Source organism: Pelodiscus sinensis, chromosome 1 (genome assembly GCF_052426305.1).
Source record: "Pelodiscus sinensis isolate ZL-2025 chromosome 1, ASM5242630v1, whole genome shotgun sequence".
In the NCBI taxonomy this organism is placed as follows: Eukaryota; Metazoa; Chordata; order Testudines; family Trionychidae; genus Pelodiscus; species Pelodiscus sinensis.
In genome coordinates, this window is record NC_143052.1 from 251,976,859 (window position 1) to 251,994,346 (window position 17,488).

General features: G+C 41.3%; 1 protein-coding gene across 1 annotated transcript in view; it reads left to right on the forward strand.

The window, feature by feature from the left end:
- The window catches only part of NALCN (sodium leak channel, non-selective), a 366,003-nt gene that overhangs the window by 54,026 nt on the left and 294,489 nt on the right, over positions 1–17,488 (forward strand). Inside the window, exons 4-6 of the mRNA XM_075918747.2 lie at positions 2,951–3,034; positions 11,722–11,861; positions 14,235–14,363. Of these exons, the coding sequence (XP_075774862.1) occupies positions 2,951–3,034; positions 11,722–11,861; positions 14,235–14,363 (353 nt within the window). The remainder of the gene's footprint in view (positions 1–2,950; positions 3,035–11,721; positions 11,862–14,234; positions 14,364–17,488) is intronic.

Consider the following 17,488-nt stretch of genomic DNA (forward strand, 5'->3'; position numbering starts at 1 on the left):
CTCTGGACCTGGTGCGAGCTGGGGCTGAGGAAGCCTTCTCTTATCGGCTAATTGAGCAGTCGATAAAGTTTTTATCAACTACACAATTAGTGGATTACTTGCCTTTTAACATTCTTAATGCTGATCTCAGTGTCTGATGCCCTGCTGTGGGCTTTGACTCTAACTGGGGGAGCCCACATGATGTGGCTCATTAGGGTGGGGTTGTAGGGCAACTCTTAAGGATAGGTATGTGGGCTCAGTGGTAATTCAGCATATCAAAAGGGATCTCTCTGACTGAATCCGTCACAGTCCTACCTTTGAAATGCCCTCAGTAATGAATTACATGCTGAATCACAATCTAGTTACAAAATAAATATTTTATCCATATCAGGTGTATCCCCAATGTCGAATTATAGAATGCAGTCAGATGCTGAGGTATGGAAAAAATAATCAGCCAAGGCCAGATTATAGGTATATACAAAGTGCTACTGCCAGACTTTCTGTATGATTGTTTATTGTAGCAGATAGTTTGCAATATAATCCAGTATGGGTGAATTGATTCTTCCAGGTTTAATTGCCATTATACTTTGCAGCTAATCTGCCATTACAATGATGACACTATGAAAAGTGTGCCACAAGAATGTTACTTTTCTTCTTGGCTACGTCTAGACTGCAAGCCTCTTTCGAAAGAGGCTTTTTCAAAAGATACTTTCAAAAAAGCCTCTTTCGAAAAAGAGCATCTAGACTGCAAGCAGTACTTTCGAAAAAGCAAGCCGCTTTTTCGAAAGAGAGCACCCAGGAAGTCTGGATGCTCTCTTTCGAAAAAGCCCTGTTTGCATTCAAAAACGCCTTTTTTCGAAAGAGCACTTTTGAAAAAAGGTGTTCTTCCTTGTGAAATGAGGAGTACCGCCGTCGAAAGAAAAGCCACAGTCTTTCGATTTAATTTCGAAAGAACACGGCTGTAGTCTAGATGCAGGTGAAGTTTTTTCGAAAAAAGGCAACTTTTTTTCAAAAAAAACCACTGCAGTCTAGATACAGCCCTTGATCAAAACAGCATATTAGGCTCTGGGAAGGTTTATGTCTCCAGACTAAGGATCTAGCCTACAAATTGTAAAAAACAAATTATATAGTCTCCCTGAGACAGACAGTTTCAGCACAGTCAAGAACTTGCAGCTTGTGAGAGCAAGTTCCGAATAAGAAGGGGGTCGGGTGTCGTGGGGTTAGGCAAGTGGAAATGAGATTTGTGTCTATCACCACATCGAGAGGGAAGAATAATAGGAGGACATGACAAGAACTATCCACAAGAGGAAGGCGAGACAAAGCTGTTGGTGTTACTATAAGTCCAGAAGGGATCATGGCTTCCTCATGATCTCCTGCATCTTCAGTACTAAGGAGAAGTGGCAGAATCAGTCATGCCACACCTACCATAGGGAGAAAATGGAACCATTTAAGAAAACTGCTTGATTTGTAATAGTTATTTGAACATTATCCAAGTGCAGGTGAATATCAGAACATTTGGCGAAATGCTTTTTCAAAGCTGCATAGCCATCATTCACAGAAAACTTTTTGCTTTGTGATATTTTGGTGCTCTAGGGAAGAAAATCAGATTTCAAAGGGATTTCATATGCTAGAGAGAGAGGTATCAGTGTCTTTCTGCACACAGAATCAAAAGATTTAGCTTGTCTGAGTGCTCATTCCTCTTGAGGCATGCTCATGGAGGGGAAAATAGAGAACATCAGCAGTTGAGCTCTGCAGACAGACAGCTTAAAACTATATTTCAATCAGACAGTACAGACTGGACACGTTTGGGTGTATTTGACATTGCTTCGAAGTGAAGAGTTCCCCCTCAGCTAGATCATAGGCAGGGGAATAAAAGTATTGTGTGCTGCATGTGAAAGTCAAAATGACAGCTCATGTAAGGTTCTTTTCAGTTACAGTACTTCCTACCCTAATTTGAACCCTCCTGCATTCCAAAATACATAATAAAATACATAATTAAACTGAAAAAAGACCTCTGAGGGACTTTTCATATGAAAATAATTCTGACTATAGGTATGTTTTGTGCTGTTAATCTGCTCTGTTTTACTTTGAGAAAGGTTTATTGTATCGTTGTTTTATCCTTCATATGTTTACTTCCAGAGGGAATTTTTACAGCTGAAGAGAAGTGTCTTATGTAAATCTTTTCTCTATATTATGTCTGGTCTTCATCTACTACAAGGAGTGATCAGTCCTATTCAGACTGGGTCATGGCATTGGTTGGGTTTTCACCCTAATAACCACTGGCATCTGTGAATATGAGATGTAAAAATGGTTCCAACCAGAATGAGACTCCTTGCACAGGTGTGAATGAACACGTGTTCTGGTTTGTTAGCATTTTATACATACTTTATAGGCATATAAATGATTGTACAAGATACAAGTCAGTGTTGAATCAGGTGCAATGTTTGTTATATAGGCTACTACAAAGAAAAAAAAAGAAGATATTTATAAATTCTCCTTCCATCCCACATTTGTACCTTGTAAAAAGGTGCGGAATATTTCTGCTCAGGAAGCACAATGACTGGGCAGGGTTAATAAGAGGGTGAGGATAAATTAGAACCATGGCAACAGAGAAGCTAGCTCTGTAACCTCTTTAAAGCAGTGAAATGACTGTACATCCTTGGAGTTCCCAGAAACAAATTTCACAGGGAGCCAAAATAACCTAGAACTCTCTTGGATAGAAGAGGCTGTGGCAGAAAAGTGAAGCTCAGAACTTTCTTCCATGAATACGTAGTTCACTTATTTATTTAAAATTTCCATCTTCTTCCAGCCCATATACTTGAGATTTGTAATCTCTTAAAATAACATTTTAAAGATGGTAGAGAATGATGCTGTTTCTTCTTGGAAGTAGATATCATTTGCGACTTTTTTTTTTTAACCTTGGCAATGAAGTAACCTAATAAAAAACCCCTAACTTTTATTTCTCCTTTAGGGGGATAGCTCCTATGTAAAGGATCGTTGGTGTGTGTTTGATGGATTCATGGTTTTTTGCCTTTGGGTGTCCTTGGTCTTACAGGTAATTATATAATTTTATCTTAAATATGAAGGGCTAATGTTTCAAAAGTAGGCCCTGCAGTTATGCATGCAAAATACTTGCAGCAGCATGAAAAAGTAACTACAGTGAACCCTCGTTTATCGCGGTAGATAGGTTCCAAACCCGACCGCGATAGTTGAAAATCCGCGAAGTAGGGACATGTATATTTAACATGTATACAGCGAGCCCTCGCTACTTCGCGGTTCGACCATCACGGATTCACGTATATACATAATGTAATGAAAAAAGTCCGCGAAGTCGTGAATCCGCGATGGTCGAACCGCGAAGTAGCGAGGGCTCACTGTATGTTATTATTATAGAGTTGGGCATGTATCAGATTTAAAATTCAGTGTTTCTGCCCTTTCAGTCTGGTAATCACACAGCCATTGCAGTGCATCTGCATTAGAGGTTTCCTTTGGTATAATAGTTCTGATGTTTCTTTTGTATGAATTTAGACATGTTTTTAATTTTCAACTCATTCAGAAATGCATCGCATTTCCTGTTGGAAGGAATATCACAAACTTCAAATAAAACACACAGAAAATTTAAAAAAAAAAAAACCCCAAACCTTTCTATAACAATGTTAACTTATGCACATTTTACATAGGCTACGTCTAGCCTGGCAAGATTTAGCGCAGATACTCTAAACGCAAGAGTTTTTGCATTAGAGTATTTGAGTAAGAGAGCGTCTATACTGGCATGTGCCTTTGTGCAAAAGATTTGCTTTTGCGCAAAAGCATCCATGCCAGTGTAGACGCTCTCTTGCGCAAGAAAGCTCTGATGGCCATTTTAGCCATCGAGCTTTCTTGCGCAAGAAATTGATGCTACCTGTTGTCACGGGGGTAACCACCCCCCTCCCTCTTAACCCTGCAAGAGTGTGGGGTAGGGCGGGCCCGCGTTCTGTTCACGGAGGGGCCCTCCCCTACTCTCGGTCCGTTTACTCTAGGCCTATAGGGCGTAGTAGGGTTCCCACACACCAGGAAGTCCCGGTGGGGCTCACACCCTCCTACTTATACTCTGGGGCCCTCTGCCTATAGACTGCTTCAGCGTCGGGGGGTCCCCTTTGGTCCTACGAGCCGGGGCACTGTCCCGACTCTGCACCCTACCAGAAACGGGGCATTGGGTACCTCCTCGGTCGGCGGGCTTCTGTGGAGCTCCGGGTGTCTTCTGCGGGCTTCTTCGCAGGCGTCCCTTGGCCGATCCTTGTTCGTCAGAAGCTCCGTCGGTCTAGGCGGGGACACGCTTTTCTGGTTCCCCCCCAGTCCCTCTCTATGGGGGGGCCGAGGGACGATCGCCGCTGGCACGCCTGCCGTCCACAGCCCAGCCCCGTCTGGCGACGCTCCCCCTTCCGCGTCCTCCGCCTCCGTCTCCGCCCGGTGGGTGCGCCTCCTCCCCCCTAGGTGTGCCGTCGCCGTGCTTAAAAGCAGCCGCCGGCTTGCCGCGCATGTGCGGCAGCACAGCCGGCGTTCCTCCGGCTCCCTGCGAGCCGCGCGTGCGCGCGGACCCGGTGCGAGTGACGGGGTCAGCCCGTCACACCTGTCTACACTGGCCTCTTGTGCAAGAACACTTGCGCAAGAGGACTTATTCCTGAGCGGGAGTGTCAGAGTAATTGTGCAAGAAGCACTGATTTCATACAGTAGAACGTCAGTTTTCTTGCGCAAATACTCACAGCCAGTGTAGACAGGCGGCAAGATTTTGCGCAAAAGCACCTGCTTTTGTGCTAAATCTTGCCAATGTAGACACAGCCATAATGTTACAGTATAGGAGAAGTTCTGTCTTACAGATCCATACAGTTCATCATTCAGCACAGCGGGAGCTTTTCCTGAGTAAGAGCTGATCAAGGCATACAGGACCCAATCCATAACTAGGGAAGGAAACGTTCTGTCATGCTTGCTATTAAAAAGTCATATCTTATTTAAGTATGTGTCAGTTTGGATCCCATTTTAAGTATACATCCACAACTGACTAACTTCTAAAGAAACTACAGTTATTTTAAGATACATAATACATGGTTATGCACAATTAACACATCTGAAACATGCTTTCCATTTTCAGCTCTCTGAAATTGTCGCTATTAAAGAACTTCATGTGTGTACCCACACATACTATACATATACAAGACCCGTATTGCGCATGCGTGCGCCACCGGTAAACGGGGCAAGTGGCTGAAATCTACTCACCGGGGCGAGTAGATTCAGTGATTTGTTGAGCCCTGGTTATTTCAAAATAGCAGGAGTGAGGATGCTCCACTGCTGCTATTTTGAAATAGCTACTTCCCAGAGTCATTCAAAGCAATTACTCCTCAGTGCTTCCTGGGGCCCTAAATTGAGGTAGTGCGTCCACATTAACGGAGCCTGTCTTAGACTAATTTCGAGGCTTCCCTGTAGTTTTGACATGCTATTTCAAAATTATTATTTTGGGAGTTACTATTTTGTAATATGTTATGTTGAAATAATTTTCTAGTGAATACATGCTCTTAAGTAGCTGATCAGACTGATCTTTGAACCACAAGTTCTATTACAATGAGTGACAGGTGTTTCCAGGTATAGCAGGAGGCTGTTTACCATGACTAGAAGACAGTCTCCCCTTCCTCCTGCACCTCTTCTCCTCCTCAGCTTGTTGGCGGGCAAAATAAAAATGTAAGGAGCCATTGTGTTAGCCTTGTCTCCATTTTGAGTGATCCTGGGCTGTTGCTTGATCTAAGATTGCTTAGGAATTTCCAGTTACCACCTTTAGGGTTGACAGGTTCTTTGCCCCAGGATCAGGCCCAGCATTTGATTATTCTGTCGTTGGGAACCCTGATGTGCACAGATGCAACACTCAAATTATAGTAACTCCTGCTATTTGCAAATATAATTAAGTAATTAATTAATTTAGCACAGTCAAAACCACCCCAATTTCATAAGATAAATAGGGAATGTACATCTTTATTTCCATACCATATACTCACACTTTTCCTTCTATAAAAATCTGAAGTGTTAGCCATCTTCCTCATCACCTTCACCTTCCTTGGCACCTCCCAAGGACTACATCTCCTTCTACCACACGTAGGCTGGAATGCCATTTTTATCATCTGTTATGCTGACATTGTTATGTTTGGTGCATATTTAGTTGCGAATGTTTCCTTTTCTCCTTATTTGCATTTCCTCACCTTACTAATGGTGAAGTGTCTTTTTCCAATAGGTTAGTATATCATTGATCTCAACTTATTATCATATTCATCAATTCATTACCACGGGCCTTTTGTGGTTGTCTATCACATTTATTATTTCTGTCCTACCCAGTTATTTGTCTGGTCTCAACCAGTTATTTCATGTGTTTCTAAGTCATGATGTACTTGCTATGTTTGAAGGTTTTTTGGAAGCACCTATACCATATAAAGTCACTCTGTCACCATCTTTCTAGGTGAAAGGTCCCAAACATATGTGAGCTAACTGTGCTATCTGGGTGAAAGGTCTGAGACAAAAATACTAACTTTTCCTTAGCTCAACATACAGGGCATGGCCTGGAAATCTCTTCTGTTACAGTCAAACTACTAATATAAACCTTCTGTAGTTTCTTATAATACACAGACAATCAAAACCATAAGGAAATAATAAATGTGCATATATATTTATAGGCAAGCAAGCAGGCTCACTGTATAGGCTACAGGGTGTCTCCCGATCGTCAACATCAATGTTGCACTTCAAGTTATCCATTAGTAAGTCTTTATAACGCTTCTATTGTCATTCTACTTCACAGTATCCTTCTTTCAGCTGAGAAAACAGGATGGCTACGTCTACACTGGCATGATTTTCCGAAAATGCTTTTAACGGAAAAGTTTTCCGTTAAAAGCATTTTCGGAAAAGCGTGTCTAGATTGGCAGGATGCTTTTCCGCAAAAGCACTTTTTGCGGAAAAGCGTCCGTGGCCAATCTAGACGTGGTTTTCTGCAAAAAAAGCCCTGATCGCCATTTTCGCGATCGGGGCTTTTTTGCGGAAAACAGTACTGTGCTGTCTACACTGGCCCTTTTGCGCAAAAGTCTTTTGGAAAAAGACTTTTGCCCAAACGGGAGCAGCATAGTATTTCCAAAAAAGCACTGACAATTTCACATGAGATCTTCAGTGCTTTTCCGGAAATTCAAGCGGCCAGTGTAGACAGCTGGCAAGTTTTTCCGCAAAAGCAGATGATTTTGCGGAAAAACTTGCCAGTCTAGACACAGCCGACCTGTTTTGGGAGGTGACAGTTTGGCATTCGAACAACATGGCCAGTCCATCAAAGTTGCTGATGGATGATCATTGCCTGGATACTGGTGGTTTTTACCTCTTCCAGAACACTTATGTAAATGTTCTTGTCTTCCCATTTGATCTTCAAGATCTTGCAGAAGCAGCATTGGTGGTAGCTCTCAAGGACTTTTAAGTGATGTCTATAGGTTGTCCATGTTTCAGATCCATACAGTAGTGTTGGGAGAAAGACAGCTTGATAGACAAGAAGGTTGGTGTCTGTTAGAATGTCATTATCTTCAAAAATCCTGTGCCATAAATGAGCAAAGGCTTCACTGACATAGCTCAGACGATGTTGGATTTCTACATCAATATCTGCCTTGGATGAAATATAACTTCACAGTAGAGAAAATGATCCACGTTCTCCAGTGCACCTCCATTGATTTTAATATATGGGGTGCATAGTACCTCATTTGGAGAGGGCTGATGGAGCCCTTTGGTCTTCTTGATGTTGAGGGTGAGACCAAGACGTGTTAGCATCACAAACACATTCAAGATAGTTTGAAAATCTTTCTTAGAATGAGCAAAAACTGCATTGTCATCAGCATACTGAATTTCCACAATGGATGTGGTGCAAATCTTACTCTTAGCTTTCAGTTTGCTACACCTCAACAGCTCTCCATCCATTCTGTAGATGATTTCAACTCCAGCTGGGAACTTCCCATCAATTAGGTAAAAATTGATGGCAAACATGGTAGGAGCAATGACCCAGCCCTGTTTGACTCTTGTTTGTTGTTCGAAAAGTTCACTTTGGCAGCCAGTGTTGCTCAGACCTGTCACTTCCATGTTGTCATGAAGCAACTTTAGGACATTGATGTATTTATCAGGACATCCAATCTTCAAAAGTACAGTCCAAAGTCCATGTATTATGGGTGTCCATGAAATGTCAGAGTTCTTGCGCTTTCTCAGACCACCGTTTGTTCCTGAGTTCTCTGGTTTTACGTTGCACTTTTGCCCTCACCTTACCATGGGCTTCTCTCCTTGTATTGAAATTTATATCATTCTGCCAAGCATGAAATACCATTCTCTTCTCATTGAGCTGCTCAGTTTCAACATCGTTCTCATCAAACCAGTCCTAATGCTGTCTGATTTGTTAGCCAATGGTTTCTTCACAGGCATTGATGATTACTACTTTCAGCTGGCTTCAATATTCCTCAGTTTCTTCTGGAAACTCTCACGGAAGCTTTTCTTGTAAGATTGCTTGGAAGTGATCACACTTAATGGGGTCCTTCAGATCTTGAACCTTCATTTTGCGCCTGATCTGCTTCTTTTGCAGGCTCCATTTGGGGGTGATCTTAATTTTCATTGTGGATCAAATGAGGTGATGATCAGTCCAGCAGTCATCAGCACTTGTCATTGCTCTTGTGAAAAGTATGTCACTGCAATCTCAAACACGATCTATGACATAGCTGAGAAGATGCCAGTGCTTTGAACGCAGGGTGTTTCCAAGATGTTTTGAATTTGTCCTTTTGTCGAAAAAGAGTGTTTGTGATAAGTTCTTGTTCAGCACACTTGGTCAGGAGCAGGGTTCCATTTGAGTTGCTTTTGCCAACTGCTTCTTTTGTGATTATTCCTTTCCACAGGCCTGAGGATCATCCAGCATGTGCACTGAGATTCCCCAGAAGAATGATCTTATGTTTAGGGGTCTCTGATAAAATGGTCTCCAGCTGAGAGTAGAAATCTTCCTTGACATCCTCATTGGCGTCCATTGTTGACGCATAGGCTGCTCATTGAGGCCAACTCAGAGAGGCACCTTACGAGCCTGTCCTTTATAGCAAAGCCGATTCCATACAATTGATATTCAGCTAAAGATTTTCCCTTCCAGAAATAGGTGTATCCTCCTTTTTCCTCCCTCACCTGTCCGAAACTAGAAGAGATGATGAAGGACAAGGCAGCAATATCAACATTTAACAGATTCAGTTCATGAGCAATGATAGCTGTACGTCGCTCTGGTTAGTTATTGCCTGAGTTGTCCAGCAGGATATGTACATTCCAGGTTCCAAAGTTGAAAAGTTTCTTACATTTTCACCACCGGGATGGTGATCCTGCTGGATGCGGCTATCCACCCATGAGGAAAAGAGGCAAGACTTTTTTTAGGGCACTTTTTCTAGTGCCCTCTATGGATTAATGTAGTGACAATATGATATTCTGTGATATTAGCTATCCCTTTCCTTTTAGTTCCTTACATTGTTAGCTTTCTGCACTGCTGCTGCACACTGAATTTTCACAGAACTATCCACGATGACTCCAACATCTTTTTCTTGAGTGGTACCATCTAATTTAGACCCCATCATTATGCTTTCCAGTGTGCAATACTTTGCATTTGTCAACATTGCATTTCATCTGTGACCCATTCATTCAGTATAGTGAGATCCCTTTGTAACCTTTTGTGATCAGCTTTGGACTAACTATCTTGAATAATTTTGTATCATCTTCAAACATTGATACTTCACTGTTTATCCCTTTTTCCATATAATTTATGACTGTGTTGAAGATCACAGGTCCCAGTACAGATCCTTGGAAGACTGCTCTATTTACTCCTCTCCCTTCTGAAAACTCACCTTTATTCTTACCCTTTGTTTCCTGCCTTTTTAAGAATTATTGATCCACGAGAGATCCTTCCCTTTTATCCCACAAGTGCTTACATAGCTTACGAGCCTTTGGTGAGGCTTTCTAAATGTCCAGGTACACTGTATCCGCTGGATAACCCTTATCCACAAGTTGGTAGACACTCCTGGAAGAATTCTAATAGATTGTTGATTCATAGTTTCCTTCAATGCTTCCGCAACAAATAACTCATTTAATTGTCTGGTAATTCCGTAGTTTCAAGCAATTTATCAGGTAGTGAAGATAGGCTTATTGGCCTCTTATTATTAGGATTGCCTTAGGAACCTTTCTAAAAAATTGATTTCACATTAGCTATTTTCCAACGATCTGTTGCAGAGGCTCATTTAAATAACAGGTCACATACCAAAATTTCATATTTAATTTTTTTCAGAATTGTTGGCTGAATACCATCCTATTACTTATGATTTATTAATGTTTAATTTATTAGTTTGTTCCCTCTCTAATGACATTTCAGTCCTGGATAGTTCCTCAGATTTGTCATCTGAAGAGACTAGTACAGGTGTGGGAATTTCCCATCATCCTCTGCAGTGAGAACCAATGCAAAGAATTTATTTAGCTTCTCTGAAATGGTCTTGTCTTCCCTTTCAGTAAGGAAATAGTCATTTAAAATGTGTTTGTATTGGCATCATGATGTTTTCTGCATATGCCACTCAGGTTATAGTCACCTGTGATTACGTTATTTTCCTGCACAATGGAGATAATTTTGTAAAGAAGTGATTATCCTGGTTCCTATTGTGGTTTGATGGTCTGTAGCAATTACCACCTAATACCCCATCTTGTATTTTATCTATTTGAACATTGATCCTTTGGCATTCATAATTATTTTTGTCTGTTATCAGTGACTTGGAAACAGCTAATGGCATTTTTTGTCATCTAGTGTAATTATCCTTCACTTTTTGTTCTTTAGTACTTAGGTTACAACAAACTACTTTTAACATTGCAATTGTGTGAATCATCCCTCTAGATTTCAGTAACATGAACTAGATTAAATTTATGGTAATAAATGAGCAAACACATTATTTTTGTCTGTTACCTATACAGCTAACATTAGTGAGCTGACAATTCAAGTATTCTTCTCTTCATGTTCTCTGGTTCCTTGATTAAGTTTATAAAAATCTTGATTTTGTGCTACATAAACACTCCTCTTTTTTTTAACCTTCCACTTTTGATGTTAGCTTATCTCCTGATTACTCTAGCTGGCTTGTCCCTAAGGAAATTGGTCCCTCCTCTACTGAGGTATATTAAGTGATCTTCGCTTTCACTTCCAGAAACTTCTGCTTCTGCTATCCCACAATGTAGTGTGATTAGCTAGCTATGTGTGTGTGTGTGTGTTTTTGTAACAGTGAGAATCTGTTCATGGCCTTTGCTTCTCTTTCAGATGTTAATTTCCTGAATTGGAAAAAAAAATCATTCTTAGCAAAGAATGTGGTAGAAAGGAGGGGAAAGGCAACAACAGAGAGAGATTAATTCCTCTTCAAGACTTCTTGTATAGATAGCTGGAAGTTTTTTGAATTGTTTGAGTTAGAAATATTAGGAACATGGGTGGAATATATTTTTATTTCTCATTAAAATAATGGAAAATGACAGAGGATTTTCTTTAAAAAAAAGTTTAAAAAGGAAAATTTCCATCCAATAGGTATATTGAAAGTGAAAAATGTTATGATGAAAATAGTTTTGCTGCCATCTTAAAAGTGAATCCACAAATACAAACACAGTTACAAGTGTACTGATGTGGTCTGTGCAGGAGTTGCAGAAATCCTCCTCCTCTTTTGATCTTAGGTATTTGAAATCGCTGAGATAGTTGATCAAATGTCACCCTGGGGCATGCTACGGATTCCAAGGCCTCTTATTATGATTCGAGCATTTCGGATATATTTTCGCTTTGAACTTCCAAGAACAAGGATAACAAATATTTTAAAGTAAGTGAATATTTTTTCTGTAATCATAAATGAAAACTAAAATGTTCTTTAACATGATTGTATAAGCACCCCGAAGGAGAAGTAAAGACTAAATGTAAATTTTGATTGCAAAATTTAAAACTGGACAAAAAATTGTCAGACCTATAAATATTTGAAAAATAACAATGGCCAGTGTGAGAGACCAAAAAAAGTTTAATATTTTCTATGAAAATGTTTGATCTGCTCTAGTGACTTTTACACATGGGAAGAAGCATGTAGAAATAAATGTGGATGCTCCTGTTACCTCAGCGATGGGCAATAATTTTTTAAGTGGAACTACTTCACAAATTTTCAAAGTGGTTGTACTCCGCCCCCGAAGGGGCGGGACTTTGAGTGGAAGAGACGGGGTCTTTAAATAGCAGGATTTGAAGGGGCTTGCACCACCCCAGCAGCTCCCAGGCAACGTGTTAGGGGGCAGGGCCAAGAGCTGCTGCAGGCCGGTTGAAAGTGCTAGCCAGACCGGATCCGGCCCGCTGACAGCCTCTTGCTCAGTAGAGTTGCCAGGTGTCCCGTATTGACCCGGACAGTCCGGTATTTTCACCTCCTGTCTGGTAAAAAAAAAATCAGAAAATACCGGACACCTAAAATGTCCGGTATTTACTGATTATTTCCCCCCCTGCCAGGAGGCGAAAATACCAGACATCTGGCAACCCTACCACACTCAGCAACTGGGCCCAGCCCCCAAAACCCCCCTGACCCAGCCCCCGGACCACTCCTGGGCCCCCCCCCCCCCGAACCTCCTCCTAAACCCCCCTCCTCCCCACTTACTTGGTTCTGCAGGGGAGCTCTCTTCCCGCACAGAGTAAGAAAACAAGATGGCCTCTGGCAAAAAAACAAACAAACAAACCAAAGGTCTTAAAGGGGCCATGATGGTTGTTGCTGTTGTTGTTGTTGTTGTTGTTTTTTGCTTAATAACTGTCGGGGTCCTTTTTTTTTTCTCAACAATTTTGGTCTCTCCCCCCCTTTTTTTCTCAACAGTATTTTTTGGGGGGGAAGGGTTCGGTATTTTTGGTTAAACCATCTGGAAGTCCTATTGCCCAGTGTTACATGTATCTTTAAAAAAAAAGTTATAGGACACACTAAACTATAATAAATATCACACTTAGCACATGATAGTAATAGTAAGCTGACACATTGTATATCTGTGTAATTCACTGCATTTTTCAAGCATGTTTATCCATTTCATCTGTACTCTTGTCCACTCACCCAGATACTTTGGAATTGCTTCTGACATTTCAAACCAGTTGTTAGCTTCAAAAAAACCCAACAATTTATTAAAAAACAAACAACAAACTGCTCAATTGAACACAAAAATATTTAATCTCTTACTTCAAGGTTATCTTCTCTGCTCCCATTCTCCCACAAACTACACTGTCGAGGCCTAGAATGAATAGTATTTAGTCCTGGACCAACAGCAGATCTTAAACTGTTATGTAGGTGCTGGGTATTGATTTAAGCCTAACTTCAGGCACCCCATTTTCCAAAAATTGTGGCCACCATTTCTAGTCCAAATATTGAATTTGATAATCTACTCTGAAGCTGTTATTTTTACAGCACTAAATATCGCTTGGTCTGCATTTTAGAACAATGTAATTTTGGAGAAGAAATGCCATATTGCAGGAGAAAGTAATAGGTATTTCTCACGGGTGTTTTTTTTAAATTTATTTTTGAAATGTCCACTATTTTTGCTATATCTTTGTGTGTAAGAGCCATGTGCTGTGTAATGACATATGTTCTCATTGTTTCCTTGTACTTGTCTGCCTGTCTGCGTCTGTTGTCTCTTGTTGATAATTGCTCTGTTCTATTTATTCCATCTGAAGCATCTAGCACTGACCACTTTCAGAAGGCAGGATACTGATCTAAACGGACCATTCATCTAACTAAGGCTAGGTCTACACTAAAGCTTTTTCCGATTTTTTTTTCGGAAGAAGCTTTTCCAAAATTTGACCTGTCTATACTGGGCCAAATTCTGGAAAATCCCCCTCTTTCAAAAGAGCCCTTCTTCCTCATGGGCAAAAAAAAGTGGAAGAGCAAATGCATTCCTTGGATGCAGCAGAGTTTTTCTGGGATACCATGGGTATCCTGGAAAACCCTCCCAGTTTAGATGTATCCTGAGTGTGATCATTCTTATACTGTGCAGTTACATTATAAATTCTTTGGGTCAGAGACTTTATTTTGGTTGTATATTTGTACAACACCTTGAACAATGGGTTTTACTCCATTACTGGGGTATCAAGATGCTGGTCTGATACAAAGACTAAATATTTTTTCTGGAAGATATTCATTTATGGATTGATTGATTGGCATTTAATGTAATATTTATCTTCTTACTAGGCGTTCTGGAGAGCAGATTTGGAGTGTTTCAATTTTCCTTCTATTCTTTCTGCTTCTGTACGGAATCCTAGGAGTTCAGATGTTTGGAACTTTTACCTATCATTGCGTAACAAATGACACCCAGCCAGGGTAAGTTTATATGGGCATTTTGAGGTGTATTATCTCAATGTGTTGTGGATAATTTCTGCTAATGTTAATGAGCGTAGCATAGACATACTGTGTTTAAAAGTAAACCAAAGCCATCAGTTAACATAAGATGATGTAGTTATGGGGGATTTAAACTTTCCCCATATTGACTGGGTACATGTCACCTCAGGACGAGATGCAGAGAAAATTTTTTTTGATATCACAAATGACTGCTTTTTGGAGCAGCTGGTACAGGAACCCACAAGGGGAGAGGCAATTCTTGATTTACGCGCAGGATCTGGTCCAAGAGATAACTATAATAGGACCACTTGGAAATAGTGACCATAATATAATAACATTTAACATTCCTGTGGTGGGAAGAACACCTTAGGAGCCCAACACTTTGGCATTTAATTTAAAAAGGGGGAACTATGCAAAAATTAGGAGGTTAGTTAAACAGAAATTAAAAGGTACAGTGACTAAAGTAAAATTCCTGCAAGCTGCATGGATACTCTTCAAAAACACCATAATAGAGGCCCAACATAAATGTATACCCCAAATAAAAAAAACATAGTAGAAGAACTAAAGAGCCATCGTGGCTTAATAACCATGTAAAAGAAGCTGTGAGAGATGAAAAGACATCTTTTAAAAAGTAGAAGTTAAATCCTAGTGAAGTAAATATAAAGGAGCATAAACACTGCCAAATTAAGTGTAAAAATGTAATAAGAAAATCCAAAAAGGAGTTTGAAGAACAGCTAGCCAAAAACTCAAAAGGTAATACAAAATGTTTTTTAAGTAAATCAGAAGCAGGAAACCTGCTAAACAACCAGTGGGGCCCCTGGATGATCGAGATACAAAAGGAGCACTTAAAGACGATAAAGTCATTGTGGAGAAACTAAATGAATTCTTTGCTTCAGTCTTCACAGCTAAGGTTGTTAGGGAGATTCCCAAACCTGACCCATCCTTTGTAGGTGACAAATCTGAGGACCCGTCACAGATTGAAGTGTCATTTCTGCCATCTCAGTTTGGAAACAGTGAAGACTTCACTGTGGAACTCTCCAGCTGAAATGGTCATGCTATCGTCTGGATAGTCTTGGACTAGCTGACAAAAATAGCTCACTTTCATCTTATGTAACTACTTACCCTCTGCCAAGGTTACTGGCCAACTTTTAGTAATACATGATATTCATTTTCATGGGCTTCTGGACTACATTGGCTCAGACTAAGGTCCATAATTTACCTTGCACATCTGGCACAAAATTCTGAGACTATTTGCACTTCTGACTTCACTGCTTACCACCCCCAGATGAAAGACTGAGAGTATGAACCAGGTCTTAGTAAAGCATTTGAGATACTGTTCCATCACCATAATAACTAGTACATCATCTTACCACTTGCCGAGGTTTTCTACTATTGTATCAAAGGCAGCAGCATGGGGTGGGGGAGGCAGAACTCAGTGCTCACGGGGCCCCACCGCCCATGAGTATAACTGCTGAAAATTTCTAGTTGGGCTACTTTCCCATGGTCGGTATCAACTATTGTCAGTCGTGTGGCTTAGGTGCCCTTGCGGAAGGTCCCAGAGAAGTCAGGCACAGCTGCCTCTTATGCAGGACATTTCTGCCATCTCACTTTGGAGACAGTGAAATAAGGCAGCCCAGGTATTCCAGGTGCAGTGGGGCCTTCTGGACGTGATCAAGGATGTGCTGGTTAGAGGTGAGACACCAATGGATCTGGGTGTATCACCCAGATAGACAATTGGTTGAATGACAGGAAGAAATGTGGTGGGAGTCATTGGGGTCGTTCCCACCACTACCAGGTTCTCCTCCAAAAAGTCAATGCAGGGTTAACCTGGCCCACTGACTACACATTCCTCAGGAACGGGAGCACTGGTGATGTTTTAACATGTACTTCTACCATCGGAAATTGGATCATACTGTCCATGAAGCACCTAGAGGTTCTTTTGAAGAACACAGACATAAAAGACTCAAGAAAACGAGCTAGTTCAGGCCTAAGCACCTTGACAAAATGTTACTGTAGGAGGGGAAAGGACTCCTCATGCCATCTGCCCAGCTCTCACTGTCCTTCATTTACCTTCTTTACCCTTCCAATAGCTACACTTAGGGGAGTTTTTTGGGGGTAATTGCTCCCTGACAGAGGGCTGATTCCTCTTTCTCCGTCCCTTGTTAGAAAAGAGGATTTAGCTGGAACAGGTGTCAGCCTCTCAAGCCCCTAAACTGGGCATTGTGGGCTCCGTCTCTGAGGGTATGTCTAGAATACATGCCTCTGGCGACAGAGGCAAGTAGATTAGGCTACGTGGCATAGGGAAATGAAGCGGCGATTTAAATAATCGCTGCTTCATTTAAATTTAAATGGCTGCCACGCTGTACCGATCAGCTCTTTGTCGGCTCAGTGCGCTAGTTTGGATGCTCCGCGGTCGACATCAAAGGCATTTGTCGATCTCCCCGGTATGCCTCGTGGGATGAGGTTTACCGGGGAGGTTGAGAAATGCCTTTGATGTCGACCGTGGAGCATCCAGACTAGCGCGCTGAGCCGACAAACAGCTGATCGGCACAGTGCAGCAGCCATTTAAATTTAAATGAAGCGGCGATTATTTAAATTGCTGCTTCATTTCCCTATGCCCAGTAAACAAATCTATATGGCTCCATTGACAGAGCCATGTAGTCTAGGCATACCCTGAAAGTCTGTTGCCCCTTCAAAAGGTTTACTTGCTACTCCTCTTCCTGGGTTGTGCTACTTGGCTGTCAGCCTGGGCAGCTCTGGAAATGCAGTGGTTGATTACTGTTTTCTCCTTGCCCAGCCTGCCTCTGTTACTTGCAGTCTATGCATGGAGCAGCCTTCCTAGTGGGCACCACACCTTCTTCTGGTAGGGTTCCTCTCATAAGGCCCTGCTCCTCCAGAATGAACAAGCTGTGTATGTATAATTCATTAATGCAGCACAGGCCATTAGGAGCTCTTTAGCCTCCTCCCAATTAGGAGGAGAGTCTGTCCCTGGTTCTATCCTGAATAAGTGCTTAATATTATCGGCCAACTAAATTTATGAATACCAGTTGAACTACATGTCCCAAAGTGCTCCCTTTCTTTCATTGTCTTGGGCGCAGAGGATAACT